Below are 21,268 nucleotides of genomic sequence, written 5' to 3'. Positions count from 1 at the left end.
GAGAAATAAGAAAATCTCACAATTGCAGACCCTATCATGTATTTCCCTAGTTTTATAGGTAGTTTCTTTTCTTACTAATTCGGAGGGTTGAGAGAGCAGCATGGTCTGAACACAGACATCAGTCTCAGGAAGTCTTGGGTTCTTATCCCATCCCTGACAATGGTGGCCTTGGACACATCACTGAGCTGCTGTAAAATGGGGGCAGTGGAGCACATGGTAGTTAATTAGTTAATGTTGGTAAAATGCTAAGTCCCAGATTCAGTTAACCATGTTCTTAAGTACTTTGCTGAAGAGGGATGGGCTGCTCACTGCCTAAAGATACCTATCAATCTATAGTGTAAAACAACTCCCATTTAAAATATTCGTTCATTTAAATCAATTTAAAATAAACAAAACATTGGCTAGCAATGGCTGCGTGGCCTTTGATGTCTTTACTGCTCCAGGGTAAAATTCTGTTCTCAGAGCTGCACGCAGAGTTTGACTCTGCTAGTTTGCTTCCCTTTCAGGTGCAGAGGACCCCATGGACATGTAGGGAGAGCAGGAAATCAGAGTTGTGCTCTGCCCTGCAGATCTCCAGGCAGAAATTTGCCCTGAAATCTGCAGCTTCATCATAGCCCCAGCCACTCATTGTCTCCTAAGCGCAAAGCCTTTTGAAGTAGCCACAGCTCAGATTGAACAGCCCAAAGAGAAAGAGGCAGCAATTTGCAACCATCCATTTGTATTCTAGTCACAGATCAGGAGTGTTGCTTGTCAGCTATATTGGGTTTTAAAACACCACAACCGTAAGCCTATAATTTCTTTCTTTCAGGGCAGCTTCAGCTACAGCCATGGCCGTTTTACTGGCTCAGGCTCATGCTGCCAATTTTAGGGAAGATGTTAAAGGTCTGAGGTGGCTAAGGCATGCAGATTTTAAAGACCAATAGGTCTGACCTGCTTTAACCCTTGTAGGAATAATAGCCATTCATTGCCCTGACATAGTACCTTTCATCTGAGGCTCTCTAAGAGCTCTACATATGTTAACCGAAGACTCACCTCATCTCTGTAGGGTATTTATTATGGCCATTTTACAGATAGGTACAATTATGCATGAAGGGCCAGCTTAAGGCTGCAGCTATATAGGCCCATGCTTAGGGCCCTAGTTCCTAGAGTCATGTGAATACATCAAAATATTTTTCGTTAAAAAACAAAGAACATTTCTAGTTCTCATGATCATGAAGAAAAGCTTGAAAAAGCAACCGGAGCGTAGCCTGTGCAGTGATGTCTGCCTGAATCTGCAGAGATCCTGAAGCAATAAGCCTGAGGGAGAAGAACTGTCCCATGCATCCCAGTGAGGTGTTACTTGTGCCCTAACTGATTAGGAGCTTCTGGAATGAATCACTGTGACACTCTGTACCTCAGAATAGCACTCTGGGACTCCCATATTCACCCCGGTGCTATGGTTATGGTATGTGTTTGTACAGTGCATGCCTTGTGAGGTATCATTTTAAGTCTTGATCTGTTGAACATGAATATCCTGTTGCATTGTATGTACCCCTTGCTGCTGCCCCTCTTGGCAGGGAGAGGGTGCCACTGCACCAGCTGGCCTTTCTGGGACGGAATGGGACCTCCTCTGTCACATGTCCCGGTGGGGCCAGGAATATGAGGGTAGGGATCAGGGGGCATGTCATTGCATTCCTAGGGCCCCGTATTGTCTTACTCTGGCTTTGGGGACATGATTTGCCACTAGTCACATAGTGAGCAAATAACAGCCAAATCAGTCATAGTATCCGAGGGTCTGATTGATCATTGTCCTGGACCTTGTGCACTCACTCCTGGCAATGAGTGTGCAAAGAGCTGCCATTCTGATTTGGTAGCATTTTACACCCAGTGACTTTGCACTTGTGCAAATGACTATGCAACACACAGGACCATGGTGAATTGAACCCAAGGATTTCTGAGGCCTGCTCCCCCGCTCTTGCTACAAGCCAGCACTACCTCTCTGACTGACAGTTGCATAGACTAGAACCTATGTTAGCCAGTTCCAGGCATGTCTAGTTTACAGATTCCCATAACACCTCATACTCAGTAGGGGTTGAAAGGCAGCTTGATGTGATAGGATTTTATGAGGGCACTGTCTGCTTCACAAGGTAGTGAGGAAATACGTTGTGCCTGGAGTCCAGTCTTGGGGAATGGGTCTGTTTTGGAGCAGAACAAGAACTGGAGATTTTCACTGCAAAGATGTTTCACTGTAGTATTTTCATGTTACACCTTTGAATCTGAAGTGATAGTGCAGTTAAGGCTGTACAACCCTAGGAGCCTGGCAGTGTGTCTAAACTGGAACAGCTCCCTGCAGGGTTTAGATGCTTCATTGATAGAAGAAACAGAGAAAGCTGTAGGAACCAGGACTGCTGCAGAGCTACTAAGCTTTGCAAGACCAGGGAGCCACCAGGACAAGGGAGCCTGGAGTTTTTTATAAGCAGCCCAGGTGTCCCCTCTTCCGTGGCTGGAGCTGATAAGTCTCCCTCTGGGAAATGGCAGCTATGAGTATTGAGAAAAAAAAATCACTAATACCCAATGAAACAGTGTTGCAGGAGTTCAGGAGCTATTGTAAATCTCCTTGGTAGGAGGTGAGGGGAACTGCTGCATTTTAGCTGTGTTTTCTGTTTTGGTTATTGTTCCTCAACCAATTGTTTTACATTTGTCTGTGTTAAGCAGCAGCTATATGGCAATTCCAGCAGAGGCTCCTAAAAAAGAACCTAATGCTCCGGAGTGTGTGATCAAGCACTACGTGAGCACTTCTCATTGTGACACTGAAGAGCTCTTGCTGTTGGCCTTAATCTTGCAGCTCTCTGCTAGGGAAATTTGGGACAATTTATTGTAAGGGCTGCTGTTGAGATGAATGTTTGGATACAGTAGAGATCTTTTAAAATGAGAGGGTGTGGCTCAAACAGAAGTGACGGGTCTGTTGCAGGACTTATGGGGTGAAGTTCTTTGGAGTCAGAATAGATTATCATAGTGGTCCCTTTGGGCCCTGACGTGTATGAATCTCTTGCATTAGTAACTGAACGACTCTTATTGCACTAATTTAAAATAGCCAGACGCTAAGACAACAAAAAGTGACTTGAAGTTTGAAGCATGTGTAAACGCTGGCACCCCGGCCAAATCCCATAAGCACCAAAAAGCGTCACCATCCTAATGTTATTTCACAGATTAATCTTTACCCTAGAGATGATATTAGGCTGCTCTGATGCTTAGTGGTACAGTTTGAAATTGTGAGACATTCTGTGAAAATGCAAATATGACGAAGTAAACAATCTTTTTCATGAAGCCTAAACAAATGTCATGAGTTGGATTCTGCTCTGTTACAGTTGGGGTGACTGCTCTAGGGGGGGCTATCCACATAAGGTCAAACTCTGCTCTGTTACCTCTGTGGTTGCACAGAACGGCATTTGACTTATGTGTTTCGCCCCCTCCAGAGCAGTGCGCTGGAATTTTTCTATTTTCCTGCCACACTGGAATATGTAGAGACCGGTTACTATCCCAGAGTAAAGTAGGGGGTGAACATTTCAGTGTCAGCAATAAGTAGACTATTTGGAAACCCGAAAATAATTAAATAAATACCTTACTAAAAAGTGTCTGAATTGTTGCAGCATATACCTCAAGTAACAGTAAAGGGCTCTTCAAACAGATTCACTGTTAATAGAGAGTTAAAGAGTTGTTGGTTCAGCTAAGGAAAAAATAGTGCTGACCCACAGTAATAAAATTCAAATGCCAAGGCTAATGTGGTAGATAGTTGTTTTGCCTCTGGCAACACGGACTCCACCTCTATTTTCCTGAGTCAGTGCAGCTGCATCAGGGCCAAGAATGGCTTGTCGTGCAAGAGCTATGGGTTCAAGTGAAATGATGTCTCTCAGTTATAAAGGTGAAAGTGCATCAGCTGAAAGCAGATCAGCTGTGCAGTGTAGAATCACTAAGGCTTCTGTTATTGTAAGGAAAAAAAATCCTTGCAGCCATCAGCACTTGAAGCCCTCCTGTCGACGTAGTTTTATCTGCACCGGGGGTTAGGTAGGTACAACTGCGTCACGCAGGGGTACGGATTCTTCGCATGCCTGAGCGATGTAGTTATACTGGTGTAAGTTTGTAGTGTAGACCTGGCCCCCGTTACAGCAAGTAGCACTGGCTGAGCCTCAGCTCCAGCCAGAGCTGCCAACTCTGTGGGTGCTCTGGGGCTGAAGCACCTATGGAAAAAGCCCAGCCATGTGCCCATCAGCTGGTCAGCAGAGGGTGGGAGGCACTGGGGAAAGGGGTGGAGCGGGGGCAGGTAGAGGCAGAGCGAGCATTGGGCACTGGTGAAGGGGGCGGAGCAGGGGCAGGAAGGGGTGGAGCAGGGGAAGGAAGGGGCGGAGTGAGGGGCGGGGCCTCAAGGCAGAGCACCCACCCAGAAAAATGAAAGTCGGCACTTGTGGCTCCAGCCCTTCAGTTTTGACCACTATTCACATTATTTATAAGCTTGTGTCTCTGGCTGTTTTGGCCACTCTGGGTATAATAAATGTATCTATTTACATGGGGCTCCTCACCATAACATCCAAGCACCCTCTTTGGGCCAGGGGACGGGGCGGGGAAGGGTGCTAGATTATTACAGATTCAAAGGACATTTGTTCTGGTGAAAAGGCTAAACTCTCAAGAATGTGACCATTTTCTCATAGGGAATAGACCAGGTTTTAAATGGCCTAATGGAAGTAATTCAGTCTTGAGCTGATAAAATAGAACATAAACTACACCAGCGAGGGATGAAATTACCCGGAAAGCCAGACTGGACAGACTATTTGAGCAGAACAATTTCACTGACGAAAAGCCAGTGATTATTAATCCTCTTTCTCCAAGGCCACATTATTTAGCTCATAACCCTTGGAGTTGTGTGTGTGCACGTGTGGATTGCAGGTGTTTTGTGGGGTTTCAGCAGAAACGCTGTTGGCCCTTTAAGGGAGCTGACTTTTCATCTGGCTTTCCATCTGAACTAGTGTATCCATGCTCAAATTGAAACCAACCAAAGTAATCAGGGTTAAGGGCTTCAAAGTAGACACAGAAGTAATGAATCAAAAGGTTTAAAAAGCTCTTACACTGCCATTTCATTCTTCAACACACAAGCATGCCTATCAAGACTTAACCGGAGCAGAAGGACTTATTTATTTTATTTGAGAAACAGGCACTTCACTGAAGCCCTCTATTAAGACAATATATCAAATTACTCATGTTTTATGTTGTTATTTTCCCCCAAGTTACAGTTGGAAAAAACTTCAGCCGTGCTTGAGAACACGGTGGTGCATGCCTGTCATGCTTTAGCTGCCATGCTAGTATTTCTCCTTTCAACTTAATGAGATTAACCCCAGACTCAGGGATTGCTTTGCAGTTGTTTTCAGCAGCCAAGTCATGTCACTGCAGCTGCCATGGATGGGTACAAATAGCTACATTAGTATGGAAAATAGGTTGGAACCTGCCTACAATGAACATGTTTGGAGCAAAACGGCCTAGAGTGGGATAAGGGGGAAAAACATGGTGGGTGCTGAACACCTCCGGCAGCCCTCCTATCAGCTCCCCTCCCACTCCTCCCCAGTGCCTCCCGCCTGCCTGTGGGCCCCACAGATCAGTGCCTCCCCCTCCCTCCCAGCGCCTCCTGCCCGCTGCAAACAGCTGTTTTGCAGCGTGCAGGAGGCTGGGAGGCAGCAGGGAGGAGCGGGGATGTGGCGCAATCAGGGGAGGGGGCCGAACTGGGCGGGAAAAAGGCAGGGTGAGCCTTGAGGGAAGGGGTGTTGTGGGGGCAGGGCCTGACGCAGAGCCGGGGGTCAAGCACCCCCCGGCGCTTTGGAAAGTCTGTAATGGGAATTACAGTTACATCTGAGGTAAGCAGGACAAACAAGTTAACAGGAAGATAAGAAAGCAGCTTATGGGAGGACAAGCAGCAGGGGAGAAGACCTTTATCTGGGAGTACATGAGAACGGCCACACTGGGTCAGACTAATGGTCCATCTAGCCCAGTATTCTGTCTTCCAACAGTGGCCAGTGCCAGGTGCTCCAGAGGGAATGAGCAGAACAGGTAACCATCAAGTGATCCATCCCTTGTCATCCACTCCCAGCTTCTGTCAAACAGAGGATAGGGACACTTCAGAGCATGGTTTTGCATCCCTGCCCATCCTGGCTAATAGCCATTGATGGACCTATCCCCCATGAACCTATTTAGTTCTTTTTAGAACTCTGTTATAGTCTCAGCCTTCACAGCATCCTCTGGCAAAGAGTTCCACAGGTTGACGTAGTGTTGTGTGAAAAAAATACTTCCTTTCGTTTGTTTTAAACCTGCTGCCTGTTAATTTCATGTGGTGACCCCTAGTTCGTGTGTTATGAGGAGTAAATGACACTTCCTTATTTACTTCCTCCACACCAGTCATGATTTTATAGACCTCGGTCCTATCCCCCCTTAGCTGTCTCTTTTCCAAGCTCAAAAGCCCCAGTCTTACTAATCTCTCCTCATATAGAAGCTGTTCCTTACCCATCATAATTTTTATTGCCCTTTTCTGTACCTTTTCCAATTCCAGTATATCTTTTTTGAGACCAGGGTGACCAGATCTGCGTGCAGTATTCAAAAGGATACATTTCAAAGGTTTACTGGACTGTAAGGAGGGGGGGGAAAAAGAACTTTGGTGGTCCATCCATGAGGGAGCAGAAAGGACAGCACTTTGCATCAATGAAAGCTGGATCCTGGCCCTGGGAGCTGGTGACACTGAGAGGTTGCTTTAGGAAAGACAAAGATTTTAGCCTGCTAAAGTTATGTTTAGTCTCTTAGAAGCATTTTATATTTTTGTTTTGATTCCAGTATCTAGTTTAATATCACTTAAATCGTTATCTTTGTGAATAAATGCCGCTTTCTTTTATCATAAGTAGAGCTCAATCCTGAAATATTGAGCCAAGTGTGAATTCTTAGTTAAATCAAACAAGCTGGTGTGTGCAGTCTCTTTTTGGAGACAGCAAACTTGATAATTTCTGTGAGCGACTGGTGACAGGGGCTGGCTGTTCCAGGCAAATGCTCTTCCAGGGTTCACCAGAACGGGGGTGCACCAAGTGTTACATTCAAGGCAAAGTAAGGACTGGCAGAGTACTGAGCAGTTTGTTGGGGGTGGGTAACAGACTGATGTGACAGGGAGCTGTTAGCCAGTTAGCCCCAGGAAATCTCTCTCTTGCTGAGGCAGGGGAGGTTACAGTGACCTATGGTTCTGGACACCCTGAGAAAGTGTCACAACCAACACAACACCTGGTGTGGATGCAGTTATAACTGTATGAAAGGCCCTTTTACCAGCATAGCTTATTCCACTTCCTATATGGGAATAAGCTGTATTGGTACAAGCACTTTGATACCGATATAATTGCATCCACGCTAGGGGAGTGGTATTGCTTTAACTATACCGGTACCAGTTACAACAGTGCAACTTTTCTATGTAGACAAGACCTAAGACTTATAACTACCGAGAGTCTGGACTTTTTCATTACACAGGCAAAACTCTGACTCCAGTAGGAGTTTTGCCTGAGTTAGGAGTTTAGACTTGACCCTGAGCGACTTGGTACTGTGGCAAAAACTTGACTCTGAAAGTGTTCCACTATAGCCATCATTCCTACATACATGCCCCAAAACACAGTTATACCCCCAGCAAAATCCTGGCTTAAAAAGAAAGATGCCTTTGTGGCAAAGGACTAGCTATGCAAAAGTGTCTGAAATCACTAGCCTCTGGGGAATTTTGCATTCCTGTGAATCAAAAATGACCCTCTGCCCCCTCCAAGTTTTGCAGGAGGGGAAATCACTCCTTGCACTTCTGTATATGTTAGATTTCACACTTGTACTGAACAGCAGGATAAAGAATGTCTCTCTGGACAATTTTCACTGTTTCTTACAATCCCATTCAGCACCTAGCTACTCTGGCAAAGGACACTTTAGACATGTTTATTGGTGAACAAGATAAAGTCTGTGGACAAAATAAAAGTTTTATAATGCAGACACTGACAGTCTTGCCGTGATATGGTGACACAGCTGTGATTAAAACAGTAGCCCCAGTTGTAACCTAGAATGGTTAACATTAGAGATTGATTCAGTTCATCCTTCTCCCAGTGCAAGATTGTTCCCATCACTTTCAGAACAGAATCCAAATACATCCAGGGTGGATAATCTCTCAATACAACCATTTAGCTCCCATGAAGCACTGTAATTGGGCATGTCAAAGGGAGAATATATTGACTATTGAATAAATAAAGAGAATATGATTTCTAGGCCACAGTGAAAAATAACAACCAAACAATAAAGAAACAATTTTACTCGGTATTTTATTCACTTAACAGAAACATTCACTTATCAGGTATCACTGAAGTGCAATTTACAGAACTTAGCAGCAAATTCACATATGTAAATTCAGATTTATTTTCTTTTGTTGTCTTTTTTTACAAATATTACAAATTTACATCCATTAGTACAGTATTGCCATTCACTCATGCGTGTTATGTACATAATCGTCATTTAAGAATTACTATTGAGAAAGTTTTCCTTTGCTTCAGGAAATACTGCAGGTTGGTAATTTGTGCTGCTGGGATGCGGTGCACACTGTATTGATGCATATAATGAGGAACGGTAGACAGCTTGGGCCGGATTCAGCCATGGTGTAAGCAGGTGCGACTCCACTGCCTTCAATGGACCTATCACATGCCTACTTATAATAGGGTTCAAGTTCAGTCCTCACTGTCTAGATTAGGTCTGGCAATCGAATCCAGGAGTTTTAAAATATATTTGCTGCAGCAAAGGCTAGATCAGTCCCCCCCACCTGTCTTGTCAGCCTTAAAATAACCAGATCCTTCAGTTTGTTATCATGTTAGCTCTGACGCAAGCCCCTGCAGCTCTTACGCATCCATAAGGTTGGAAACATGCTGGGGCTGAACCCAGGTGGTTTAAGAAGAAGCCTTGATGTCTCTCGTGTGGCTAGGTTGGGTTAATTAACGTAGAGAGACCCAGTAGTTCAAGAAGGAGTCCCCAGTACCCTTCATGAGGACGGGGTCAATTTAAATGACAGAGCCCCAGTATTCTTCATGCTGGGGAGGTCAGACTCAAGAGAACTGGGCCCTTTCAAATGCTGGCGGCCGGATTTCAACCTTGCTAATGCACTGACCCCATCGTGCAAAAGTGCTCAGCTCAGAGTAAGGGGTGGAGGGAAATTCTGTCTCCGGGTGCTAGAATTCTTCCCTGAGCTATCTGGGACACTGGGGGCTATATACCTTCAAGGTGTGCTGCATGATCCCATCTACACACCAGCCCTATGTCAAGCTGGGGCAGGGCCATGGCCCAACCCCCCATTGTGGTGGACTGAGCCCTTGGGACTAAAGGACTCCGTACCTGCTTACGGAGCAGCCACAAGCTCTGTGTGTAACTCACTACACAGACCTGTACCCTGCTACCTTCACAAAGTGGCCCCCCTCTGCACTGACACAAAGCTGGCAGGCTCTGGGCCTGATCCTGCTCTCCTTGATGTCAATGGGGACATCTTCTATCAACACCAGCAGAAGCTAGGGCCAAAGCCCGATGGGAAGGTAACACAGGGGAATGTTTGACATTCAGAAGTGCAGATGGAATCTCCAGCAGGAGTTTAATGTTATTTTGAAACGTTAAAGGTAACCCTGGAATGGGTCATATTAACAAAGTGGTTACCACAAAATATCTTCTTGCCCCTAACTTATTGAAACAACTTCAGGTTATTAAATATAGCTACTCTAAGGACTTTTTTGGTAGTTAATATGGAATGTATTATTTTATTGGAAAGGTTTCCATAAGGGGAGAGCTCTGCTTTATCTAATTTAAAAAGTCTAATTTATCACAATAATTTTTATACAAGACACGATAGCTACATCTTGTAGTTTATAATCTAAAAATAAGATCTCATCAAAATACTGTAGCCAGTCTATTGTGGGCATCAATAACAATGTATTTACGGCATATGGCTCTCCAAACATGATAAACGCTATACAAAGAGCATCTACCTTTATTGATAGGAACAGTTTCCTGTGTAAAGGAAATTACATGGAAAAATATGAGCTATGTGTTTGTTTGAAAAGTAACTCATCTTGACTGTTCTGAGGAAATACCTAGACAATTATCACAAATCAGTGGCAGGATGTTATATACAGATTTAAAGAGAATCACTGGAATAAAAAGAAACGTTGTTATATACCTGCAAATCCTGTCATTTAAAAAACAAACAAACAAAAAAAAAAACAAAAAAGAAATACAGTGTGTCTGACAGTTAGTTCTGTAGTTGGACTATGGAAGTTTAGATCTCCCATGCCTTTGTTTTCCTTACATTCTGATGAAATGACATGATTCATAGATCAGTAATAACAGACTCAGTCCTTCCTTTTGAAGATATGATTTAGCAGATAAAAGCTATTCTTCTTGTAATACAAAACAATCTGCATTTCAGACTGCAAATGAATGTGTGGTCAATTTAATAAGACTATTTAGTACTTACATAAGACCAGAATCTGAAAACCCTTTAGGAGTCTCCAGGAATTAAAGATTAATCTTTAATTAAAGATTACATCATATGATGAAACCTCCAGGCATATATCAGACCAAAACTGGCAAGCCTACCTTTCGCACGTTGAGTAAATCCTTACTCTGGGGATTGAGTAAATCCTTACTCATGTCCATTGTATGGTTTCAGTGGGACTATCTACAGCCTGAAGTACTACTCAACATAAGTGTGACAGTACTTTACAACCAACCATTAATTAAATAATTTATCGTCACAAGCTCCACATGGGGCAGATAAATATTATTATCCCCATTTGACAGATGGAATAATTGAGGCAGCAAAGGACCAAATTTCAAAAGTGGTCTCTAATTTTGGGTATCTGAGATTTTTGTGGGTATCCAACATCAGACACTCAATAGTCGATTTTTCAGAGGTGCAGAGGACCCTCAGCTCCCATTGACTACACCTGGAATTGTGGGCTTCAGCACCTCTGAAAAATCAGGCCCTAACTCTGTGTAGTTTGCAGCTTCCAAAAGATGAGGCACCAAAAACTTAGGACTGTGGGTGAAAGTTTGGTCCTAAGTGATTTGCCCAAGGACACAAAAGGAGTCAGTGTCAGAGCCACGTTTAGAAATCAGGAAATCCTGGCTCCTAGCACTATGCTCAGATCTGAAAACAGGAAACACAGTTTAAAAGAATCCCTGTAGTCAAAATTAAGCAGCTGACTGAACGAGTTTTGCATAGAGGATACGCAACTCCTTCTTGTGGATAAATATGCTTGTCCTGTGACTCCCTGTCATGCTGTGGGTATGAAGGTATTTTCATTTGTTCACTTACTAAAGTATCTTCCATCATTCAGCAACATTATTGCTCTGATGGTGTTGGGGGAAGATAAACTCAGTGCTTAATTTGTGCCAGGGCTGAGCCCCGGCATCTCTAGGCTTGGCAGCTCATTGCCCGACCATCTCAGGACTTGCCTGGTCAGTTATGAAAGAAAAAAAAAATGGCTTAAGCCCTGGCACCTAATTGCTTGAGCCCCGGCACCTCTTTCATTACAAACTGAGCATTGGATCAAACTGTATTTTAAGTCAGATGCATGGCCTGCTGAGTCTGAAATGCAGCTGCTTCCTGAATAAATAATAATAATCCTGTGTACTACAAACAATGAACAGCAGTGTCTTTGTGAGAAACTTTTTATAATCTGGGCATGTAGATCTGTGTAAGGGGATCAGTACGAAAAAGCAGTTTCCTAAAGTCAAGTTCAGTGCATTAATCGAATACAGCTTATGTTTACGTATTTCCAATACAGAATTAAAAGAAAATATTCTCATGGAGGTTGTTATTAAATATTGAACTGCATCCATTCTATCAGCCCACACATCCTGCCTATCCTTATCTCCAGTTGATGTGATCCGGTCATGTATTAAAGGTGTCGAATGATTTATACAGTTAGTAAAAACTGATCTTGCTCTGGGGGTTTCTTCACCCAGGTGCCCAGACCTGCTTTCTGAAATGCTTTAAACAGCTGCTGCTTGACAGCCTGGTACGTCTGAGCCACCAGTTTAGCCTCACTGTACATTGATGGCATGTCTCCATGGCTTGGCATTCGTGAGCTCAGCTGCAGAACAAAATCAGAGGAGAGGGAAAAAAATAAAAAAGAAAATCAACAAGCTAGCAGAAACAGGAGACTTCAACAGCCATATAATCTTCCCCTCTACATTTCCTAAGCAACAAACTATCTCTGGGCTTTCTCTGTTTGCCTTTGATTTGCAACAACAAAACACTGAAGGTATAAGGCACAAGACATTGTTCCTATCTTGAAAATGTGGAGCAAATGCAAAAAAAGGAAAACAGTTTTTGCCTTCCTGAAGTGGGTAAAACCAGCAGCAAATATAAACCTGCAAATCACTTGGTGTTTTTGCAAAGAAAAATCTGCTTGTCAGTTAGGGCGCTTAGAGGAGGAAAAAAACCCCCACCCTTTATGAGAATCCGAAAAGAAGAGGACGTGGTTGGTTTCAATAAAGGAAACGGAGCAGTTCAGAGCTTGAGCCAGTCAAACTAATACCAAGAGACAATACGAGGAGGATCCTCCTCCCCGCTTCCTTTAAATCTGTTATAATAAAAGATGCTGCGAAACTTGCATAGGATAGGACAGTAATCAAGCTTCGGTGATTTATGCCAGAATGTATAGCTGAGAAGCTGTCTTGTTGAGAGGGAACATGGCTAGTTCAACACAAGTGAACGTTCTGAAGTAAAATCTGAAGCATCTGACAGAAACTGTCTTAAGAGACAAAGACACATGTCTGCAGTCCAACAATCACCCTGAGCACACATACAAGAAGAAAGCACTTTTGTGTTTCAGAAGGACTAAATCTATGACCTTCTCCGATCTGCCGAAGTCTTAACACAGTCAAGCCAACAGTGAGTCTTTGACATTATATGAAAACAATCAAGGTCTAGAAAATGCCTTAGAGCAGGCATACAGGTGAACGTCTAGTGCTTACAACCAGCGAAATTACATCCTGTAAGAAAAACTCCCCATCAAAGCACAACCTCCAGGAGCAAACATCCCGGAGAGAGACTAAAATGCAGGCTGAAGTGAGCAGGTTGAACTCTGATGGAAATCTCTGGGCCAATGTTACTCATTCAATTTAGTGGGAGGTTAATGGTTTTATTGGTATATTCAGCCAAATTCAGCAAAGGATCTAAATACTTATACTAAATACTTACAGGCCAGGTGTGTGTTGACCAGAAAACAGGTGGAAGTGGCAAAGTAGTGTGCCAAGTTGCGGCTCCCTTTGCTAGTAGTGTGTTCCAGACTCCTGCTTCTTGCCTTAGTGTGAGGGGCTCCTCCTGCTGCCCTTGGGGAGGCAGGGATTTGCCCAGGGGACACTGCAGTGCCATTATCAGCACAAACACTCAGCTTTATCAGCAACAGGCATCTTGCTCATCAATAAACCAATTCAAAGTGCAAACTGCCCCCGTGCCCCCCTGCCTCTCTATAGTGAAAGCTCAGAGTGCTGAGTCTGGGCCCCTGCCACGTATGGCACCAGTTGCTATAGTCCTGGTGTTGGCCTGGACTTCTCTGCTGGGTCTCAGCTGCCCCTAGATCAGATTCACTGGTGAACCCCTCACCCATGGGTTCTGGCAGTACTGCTCCCTGCTCTCCCTCTCTATTGGCCACAGCAACATACAGCCTAGGCTGCTCGCCCATGGGGACACAAAGGACACCATGCATCCACCCCACACAGTCCCTCAGTCACTGATCCAGGGCCTCCTTCCCTTTGGGCTCTGGCTGATTCTCATGTGTATTGCAGTGCAGACTCACCAGGGCCACATACCCCGGCTGCTCTCTGGACCTGTGCTCCAGCCCAGAGCTAGCTCTCAGCCTGCTGTGTTCCTGTAGCAGCAGCCGTGACAGCCACTCTTCCTGCCCAGCTGATGCCCCAGCTATCCCTTCATCTTCCCAAGAGACCTTGCCACAGGAACTTGGTCCAGGATTTCCTTCCTTCTCCCTACCCAGCTTCTGTTTGCAATCAGGGCTCCAGAGACCTACAGCATTCACAGTACTTCTGCTGTTTTGTGGAGTGGGAATTCACACCCACACAGTGAGGCTTTACACCTTCATATAGTGGGGTGGTTGTGGGGATTGCATGCAAAATGAGTGTAATTTACAAACCAAAGGGATATAAAGGAAAAGCAACTAAGAAGAGGCTATAAGAAAAAAGAACACCACTTCCCCTTCATCACATGTCTTCCAAGTGGTTGTGGCTGCTGATTGTCCCCATCTTCTCCCATCCTGCAGAGAACGGCAGGATGATTCTTGGCAATCAGTGCTATAACGACCAGGAAGCAAGGAGGCAAAGGATATATAAAGGCAGCATCCCCCTTAAGCCTTTCAGTTTCCTTTGTCTTCTCGCCTGAAAGTGTGGACCTTAGCTCTCAGCTCTTTGAACCCAGGTCTTGCTCTTCCTCTAGCAACTCCTTCGAAGAGAAGAGCAAGGTTGACTCAAAGAAGAGGGACAAGATGAGGAAGGAGCAAGCAGAAATAGCCACAGCTTAGTGCCTATCTGGTGATTCTACACAGATTGTGCAGTTTCCCAGGTACAAAAAGATTCCTGGAGAGCATCCTCCAGGGGAAGGGAGAAATCAGAGGGAGTCATTCAGGGGATCCTTTACCAATTGCTGTATTGACAAAACAATGGGAAAGGGTGGCCAGCTTTGCTAGGGGCAACCAGGGTATGGAGGAATAGTGGCCATTTTAACTGAGGAAAACCTGTGGCTTTAATTCCATTAAATATAACTGCTGTAGAGTTTAGTGGGAGTTCTGGGCACTCCGAATCTTGCAGGATCGGGTACGTCACTTGTAAGAAGTTGAAATGGCATAAGAGGTATTTACCAATATTAAACAACAGTCACAATCAGAGCCCAGTTTTCAAATGTGGGTACTCAGGATGGAACATAGGAAACCAAACAGCCAATTTATGTGCACCCAAATCAGGAATACAGTGTCCTATTTTTGTATTACAAATTTGAAAATGGAGCGTTTCACTATCCAGAATGACCAAGGTGGGCACTTCCCTTTGAAAACTGCCTGGATTATTGCAGTACAACTTGGGGTGCTATTTCAGCTGCTAGGTCTCTCTGTGCTCCTGTCCACTCCAGCTAATGCCATCTCAAGTGTACATGACGCCCGAGGATTTCCCTCAGCTTTCGGTCTCCACTAATGAGGAATACTGGGGCTCCTTGGAGGCTGTCATCATTACACATAGACTGTCAAAGAGGGTGGCTATAGAGTAGGGATCAACCTGTCCTAGGGACAAAGGCACAGTCTCTGTTCACAGATGCTACAGCCCTGAGGAGCAAGAAAGCAGAGCTCTTAGTTCTCCCTCACAGCAAGGCTGAAATGCTATACCATGTCAGATCCATGGTTGGGAAGCTTCCAGCAGTCACATGGCTGACTCTGAGGCTGTACCCCCAGTAGTTTACAAGGCCTACCTTTCCATAAAGCTTTGCCCAGCGAACATAAAACGTGTGCTTGCAGAGCCGTGAAGAGCCCCCGCAGGTCCTCTTTCCCGTTGTGGCATTAATAACCTCGGGGTCCGTGTTACCCACTATCCAGTTCACACTGAAACTGGGAGATTTTCCTGGTTGCCGTCCCTCAGCATTACTCACTCCTGTCAAGGGACAAACAGAAGGGCAGAAGAGCATTAATATCAATGGCCCCAAACTTTCACAGCCAGCAAACGTGGGCCTTTGTTTGCTGAAATATCTCTGTGCAAACATATACCTACTGTGCACTCTGATATTGTTATTATTGTCTCTTAACCGCCACCTCTTTAGGGCATACGAGGATGGAATAATTCAGCCATTCCTGTAGATTCTTTTTCTTGGCAGACAGATCTTATGCTTAGGATGGGGAATGCAATTACATGGTAATGCATGGCAGTGAGCAGCGTTATAACAGCTGAGTGAACGAGGCTTCCTCTAACTGGCTTCAATGTAAAACCTAATTTTTAAAAAGAACTAACAGGCAGCCCCAATAAACACATCTCTTCTTAAGAGCTCCTCCGGGTGGGGACTGAGTTTGTCCAGTAAGTAGCACATTGAGATCCCAACTGGGGCCTCTGGTTGGCAGGGCAATAAAAATGTGACATAACAACAAAATATGTGGGTTTTAGCCCACGATAGCTTATGCCCAAATAAGTTTTTTAGTCTCTAAGGTGCCACAAGGACTTCTTGCTGTGTTAACAAAATGTGTGTCTCTCAAGTTGGCATTTACCATGGAAAGGAAGAGATCTTTCTTTTGGCACTTAGACCCCAAGTTGATAGGGGCCTTCTAAATATCATCGGTCATACAGATACATAATACGTACAAACACCTTAATAAGAAGCCGCCTAAGGGACAGTCATCACAAACCTTTCCCAGGCTCACAGCACTAATTTTGAATTCACAGGCCTTTGCCCCAAACACATAATGTGGGCAGGGTAACAAAGGTCAACACTCCTGTCACTCCACTGACTAGTGTTATACCCCCGGCATGGGGGATGGTCACTACTGCAGACACAAGATTTTGCCCTATCCTTGAATGTATCTCAGGCATTCCAAGTTCTCAGTGGATGCCACATGGCTATCCTGTGGTGAGTGTGCAAGTCACATGGGTTACCATTGTACTTGTCTAGAAGCTACTGCTTCTGTCCTAGACAACTCATCCTTGTCCCACCATGTATAACTACAGGTTTCCTACTAGCATCAGTGCACAGACTCTTGTGGCCACACTGTGTCTGGGTGTTTGTTTGGTTTATACTGGAGATCTTTGTGACCAGACAACATTAGAGGTGACAAAGTAGCTTAGCTCCCTCCTCATGGCAACTTCTGCATCTTGTTCTCTTGTGCCTTGAGGCACAAGGAGCCAGGAATAGATCAGCAGCAGAGTCAGCCCAAGGAGATAAGAGGAGTAAGGAAGGTGCTGGGTTTATTTTCCAGCACAATATAAATGGCATGAAGAGAGCTTAGGACCAGGATGCTCAACAGTGACTTTTAGGTGCAGAGCTCCAACTTCTGGGTCTGATAGTGATACCCCACCTGGAAAAGAGATGGTGGCCTGAAGGATATTTGGAAAATGCAGGGACTTGGCAATATGTTTGGATTCACTTGTTCTCTTTTTCATTGATCTGCCATAGATAGAACTAACCCCACAAACCTGGATAGAGGAGGCCAGCCTGGTGGTTGGGCTGAAGTGGATTGTCCTACTGGGCAGAGGTTACCTTGGCAATAGGCATGGATTGGAGTCCAGGAATGACTCTCTGTTTCCAAACTGAAGCCTGGCTAACAGACAATCTGCCCTTCCCACATGCGTGTCAGGCTACAATAGTGAGTACAAACAATGATGCATTGTTTTTACAGCTTTTTGGAAAACTCCATTTATTATTCTTTGACAGATTACAACAATGAATGTCACTGTGATGCATAGCCAGAAATCATCCTGCAAAATAAATAACCCTCAAAAGACAAGTGGGGAGATAATGTTTGTGTTTTTGTGTATTTACATATGTATGAGTCTGGTCGACAATGTAATCAACAGTCCCTGTCTATGCTGTATTCCGAAAATTCAGAGATCAAAAGAACATCTTAGCATTTAAATGAATTGTAAACAGGAGATATCTCTGTATTCATCTTTCTTTGAAATGTATAGCAAATAATCTGTGAATGGTGGAGGAACAAGCAAATTGCCTTATATTAATTCTGTAGCTAAGTGCCAGTGATGGACCTCCTTCAAAGTCATCCTAATTACCTTTTGTTCCCCGAGGAACTCCCAACTTGTCAACGAGGACATGAAATTGTATAAAAGGTCCTCGGGTCCTGATTCTGTCATCTCAGATCTGCTTAAGCTTCATCGGGGGAAGTTTGAGTCACAAGACTGAGGTCCCAGCTATGCTGGTACGCCCTGAATATGATATTTGGACATTGGACTATAACCTATGAACTATTTCTGAAAGAACTCTTTGCAGTTACAAAGCTCACCATCTCTGCTATGAATCTGAACCTCAATGAACTGAACTCATGTCTGTATGTATAATGATCTTTTAACCCTACTCTCTCTCTTCTGTTTTTTAATAAATATTAGTTTAGTTAATAAGAATTGACTGTATCATGTATTTGGGTAAGAACTGAAATATTCAGTAACCTGGGAGGTAATGTGTCCGATCCTTTGGGATTAGTAGTACCTTTTCTTTTATATGATGAAATAAGATTTTCAGGAATCTTCATCACATTTGACTTAGGTACTGGATGGAGGCCTGAGGCTGGATCACTTTGAGAGAACTGTATTGTTTGGACTTCTGAGTAACCAGTAAGGTAATAAAGAAGCTCTTTTATGCTGGCTGGGTAAATCTAGGTATTGGAATATCCACCAGCTTTTTGGGGATTGTCTGCCCCATTTTTGCAGTTCACCCTAATTAAGTGACCACAGCTGGTCCCCACTGGGACCCTGGTCACAGTCACTTTAAATTTATATCTTAGCACTTTTCAGCCATTGCTCTCAGAGTATTTTACAAGGGAGGAAAGGAATCACTATCCTCATTTTACAGATGGGGAAACTGAGACACATAACTATTAAAGCCGATACTTTCAAAACTGTCCACTAATTTCTGGGTTCTGAGCTTGAGACACTGAGAGCCTGCTTTTCAGATATGCTGCACTCCAGGAGCTCCCACTAACTGCAGCTCAGATTGTGGGTGGTCAGTACTTCTAAACAATCAATCCCAAGGTGTCTCAAGTTGGGCCTCCAAAAATGGGGGCACACAGATCAGCGGCCACTTTTGAAAGGCCTTAGTGCCAAAGGTCATTCAGCAAGCCCAGTAGGGAACAAAATCCACACTGGGATCCTACTCACTGGACCGCATTGCCAGCACAATAATACTGTTGGAGTCGTCCTGCGTGAAAATGCTTCCAGCACTTGTAACATTGGAAGCAGCGCCAGTTCTGCCACTTAAAACAGTTCCCACCTCCCAGCTGTGTGCCTCTCAGCAGGACATGAATTAATGTCATAGAGAGCTGCTCACTCTCTGCTCCAAATATTGTCCAGCATGGTTCTCTCTACATGGAAAGAAAGTGTCTGCTAGAGTAAAGGGAGACTGAGCATGCAGAGGGAAAGAAATGAGGCCATTAAAAAACAAAATAATACAATGAAAGTGGTCACACTAGATACAGCTATTCAGTATTTGTGGCTTCTTGGCATGGACAGCATTAGAGGAATGACCAAGATGACTGAACGATCCTAGCTACAGCACAAAAACGGCTTAAGAAAGACTAAAATTGAGTCATAATCACACACTGGGTTCGCAATCACTTTCATGTCACATTAATACCAATTGCAGTTTTTTTCTGAGCTAACTGATGAGTCTGCATCTCAAAATCCAATTCACCTAAGCAGTAGAATAAAAACGTCTTTTTGCTAACGTCCTGAATATCAGAGAACTCCATGGTGCTATTCATTTACCTCCATACAGAACAAAATGCAAACTGATCAGAATCTGGTATTTGACACTTACGCACCAGTCTCTGTCAAGATATTACCAAAAAGCTTAATGGACTGAGTGCCAAAAATATGGCAGCAAATGCTCAGCCAGCTCCTGCCTAGCAAAAAGCCACAGGTCATAGAATAAACACAGATGCAGCAAAATCAATGACCAGAGGAAAACAAAAATGTGATTTGAATTAACAGGAGCTTTGCATACATACATTACAATTAATCCCTTAAACAATAAAAAAGAATACAGATCAACCCCAGGCAATCAGTGCCAATAGAGAGTGGTCTACAATAGGGGAATGGATCATAGAAACCCACAGAAGCCAAAACCAAGCTGACATTAAACAATAGTTGAAGCTCTGCAATAACCAGTGCATAAAACAGCACAATTGAAAACAGAAACTAGGGGAAAAAAACCTGATATTACTGATGAACAGCCCATAAACCTAAAGGCTGTATGAAGGCAGTAGCACATGTCAATGTATGTCTGCCAATCATACGGATAAAATTTAGCCCCGGTGCCCAGATCTAGACATCACCTCTTCACCTAGTCCTGTTACAGTGTCAGTTAACAGTATCAGGTGGGTAACAGGGTGTGGTGATCAGGTGACCTCCAGATCCATGCAGAAAGGAATAAATGGCTTGATTTGCCCCACCTGCATACCTGAGAACATCTACAGTAACTGAGGGATGCATAGGCCAGAGTGTTATTTAGCTAATAACTCAAAGTTTTGCACAGTGGATAATTTAATCCCACATAAATGTTTCCTCTCTGCCTGTGGTATACATTATGGGGGAGTGGAAAAAGTTGGGGATCTTATTTGTAGAGAGGGGAAAAAATGATCTCCAGAGGTATTTTTCTGTGCTCCAGACAGAAGTCTTTTCTGACAGGATAATTCAGCCATATCCAGAGAGAGGGTGAACTTGACCAGAGATGTGGAAATCATTCCAATCCTTTCTTTAGGGTTATATTGAGCCATTGCTCAGTGCTCGGATATGGAGGAGCCCAAGAAGGAATTGTGACTCAGAGAATCACAATTTCTTTCCTGCTCCTCACTTGCCTGGGAGAGGGCCATTTGTTACAGCCATTTACTGGGTGTAGAATATTCTTCCCTTCGAACCAGCTAGTGTGGGTGAAGCCAAGACTCTCCCTACTCCCTATTTCTCCTGACCCACCTGCTCAGGGGATGAGAGGAATACCAAGCACACAGCAGGCTTCTGTTCTTTCCCCCCTGCAGCCGGGCCCAAGTTTGGGGGAAGGGATAGGGTCAGAGAATTTTAACAAGGGGCTCCTGTGGATCGAGGGCATCCCCTCCAGCTCATTAATATTAAAGTCTTTGAAACAAAGTAGGCCAAATTGTGCCCTGAATCACATCTGGTTCCACCCCATTAGAGTCATAGGAGTTGCAGAAGTGTAGCTGATGGCACAGTGTGGTCCTACATTGTTTTACTTAATGGGATATACAGCATTGCCAACCCCAAGCATTTAAATATCATGAGTTAGGATTCCCCCTCAGCCCCTCCTCCCGCAATCAAACAACAGTAAGAAAACCCTTTATAACAAGTTAGATCTTAGAAAGAAATAGAAACAAAAAAACCCTAATGCTAGGCCTTATTCTGCTTTCAGTCACATGGTATAAATCAAGAGTAATGCCACTGAAGTCAATGGAATTTCACTTGTGTGGAATTGATGTGCGATGAA

General features: G+C 44.1%; 1 protein-coding gene across 3 annotated transcripts in view; it reads right to left on the bottom strand.

Annotated features, from left to right (window-relative positions):
• Positions 1-8,337: 8,337 nt before the first annotated feature.
• ADARB2 (adenosine deaminase RNA specific B2 (inactive)) overlaps positions 8,338-21,268 on the bottom strand; it is a 425,242-nt gene continuing 412,311 nt past the window's right edge. For all 3 annotated transcript variants that reach the window (XM_074946237.1, XM_074946239.1, XM_074946238.1), the window contains 2 exons: positions 15,533-15,711; positions 8,338-12,152 (listed from right to left, as the gene is read on the bottom strand). In XM_074946237.1, the coding sequence (XP_074802338.1) occupies positions 11,976-12,152; positions 15,533-15,711 (356 nt within the window). In that variant the 3' untranslated portion in view covers positions 8,338-11,975. The remainder of the gene's footprint in view (positions 12,153-15,532; positions 15,712-21,268) is intronic.

The sequence above is a fragment of the Natator depressus genome, chromosome 2 (genome assembly GCF_965152275.1).
Source record: "Natator depressus isolate rNatDep1 chromosome 2, rNatDep2.hap1, whole genome shotgun sequence".
NCBI classification, from domain to species: domain Eukaryota; kingdom Metazoa; phylum Chordata; order Testudines; family Cheloniidae; genus Natator; species Natator depressus.
Note: the sequence above shows the minus strand (reverse complement) of the source record. Positions and strands in the feature narration are given on the sequence as shown.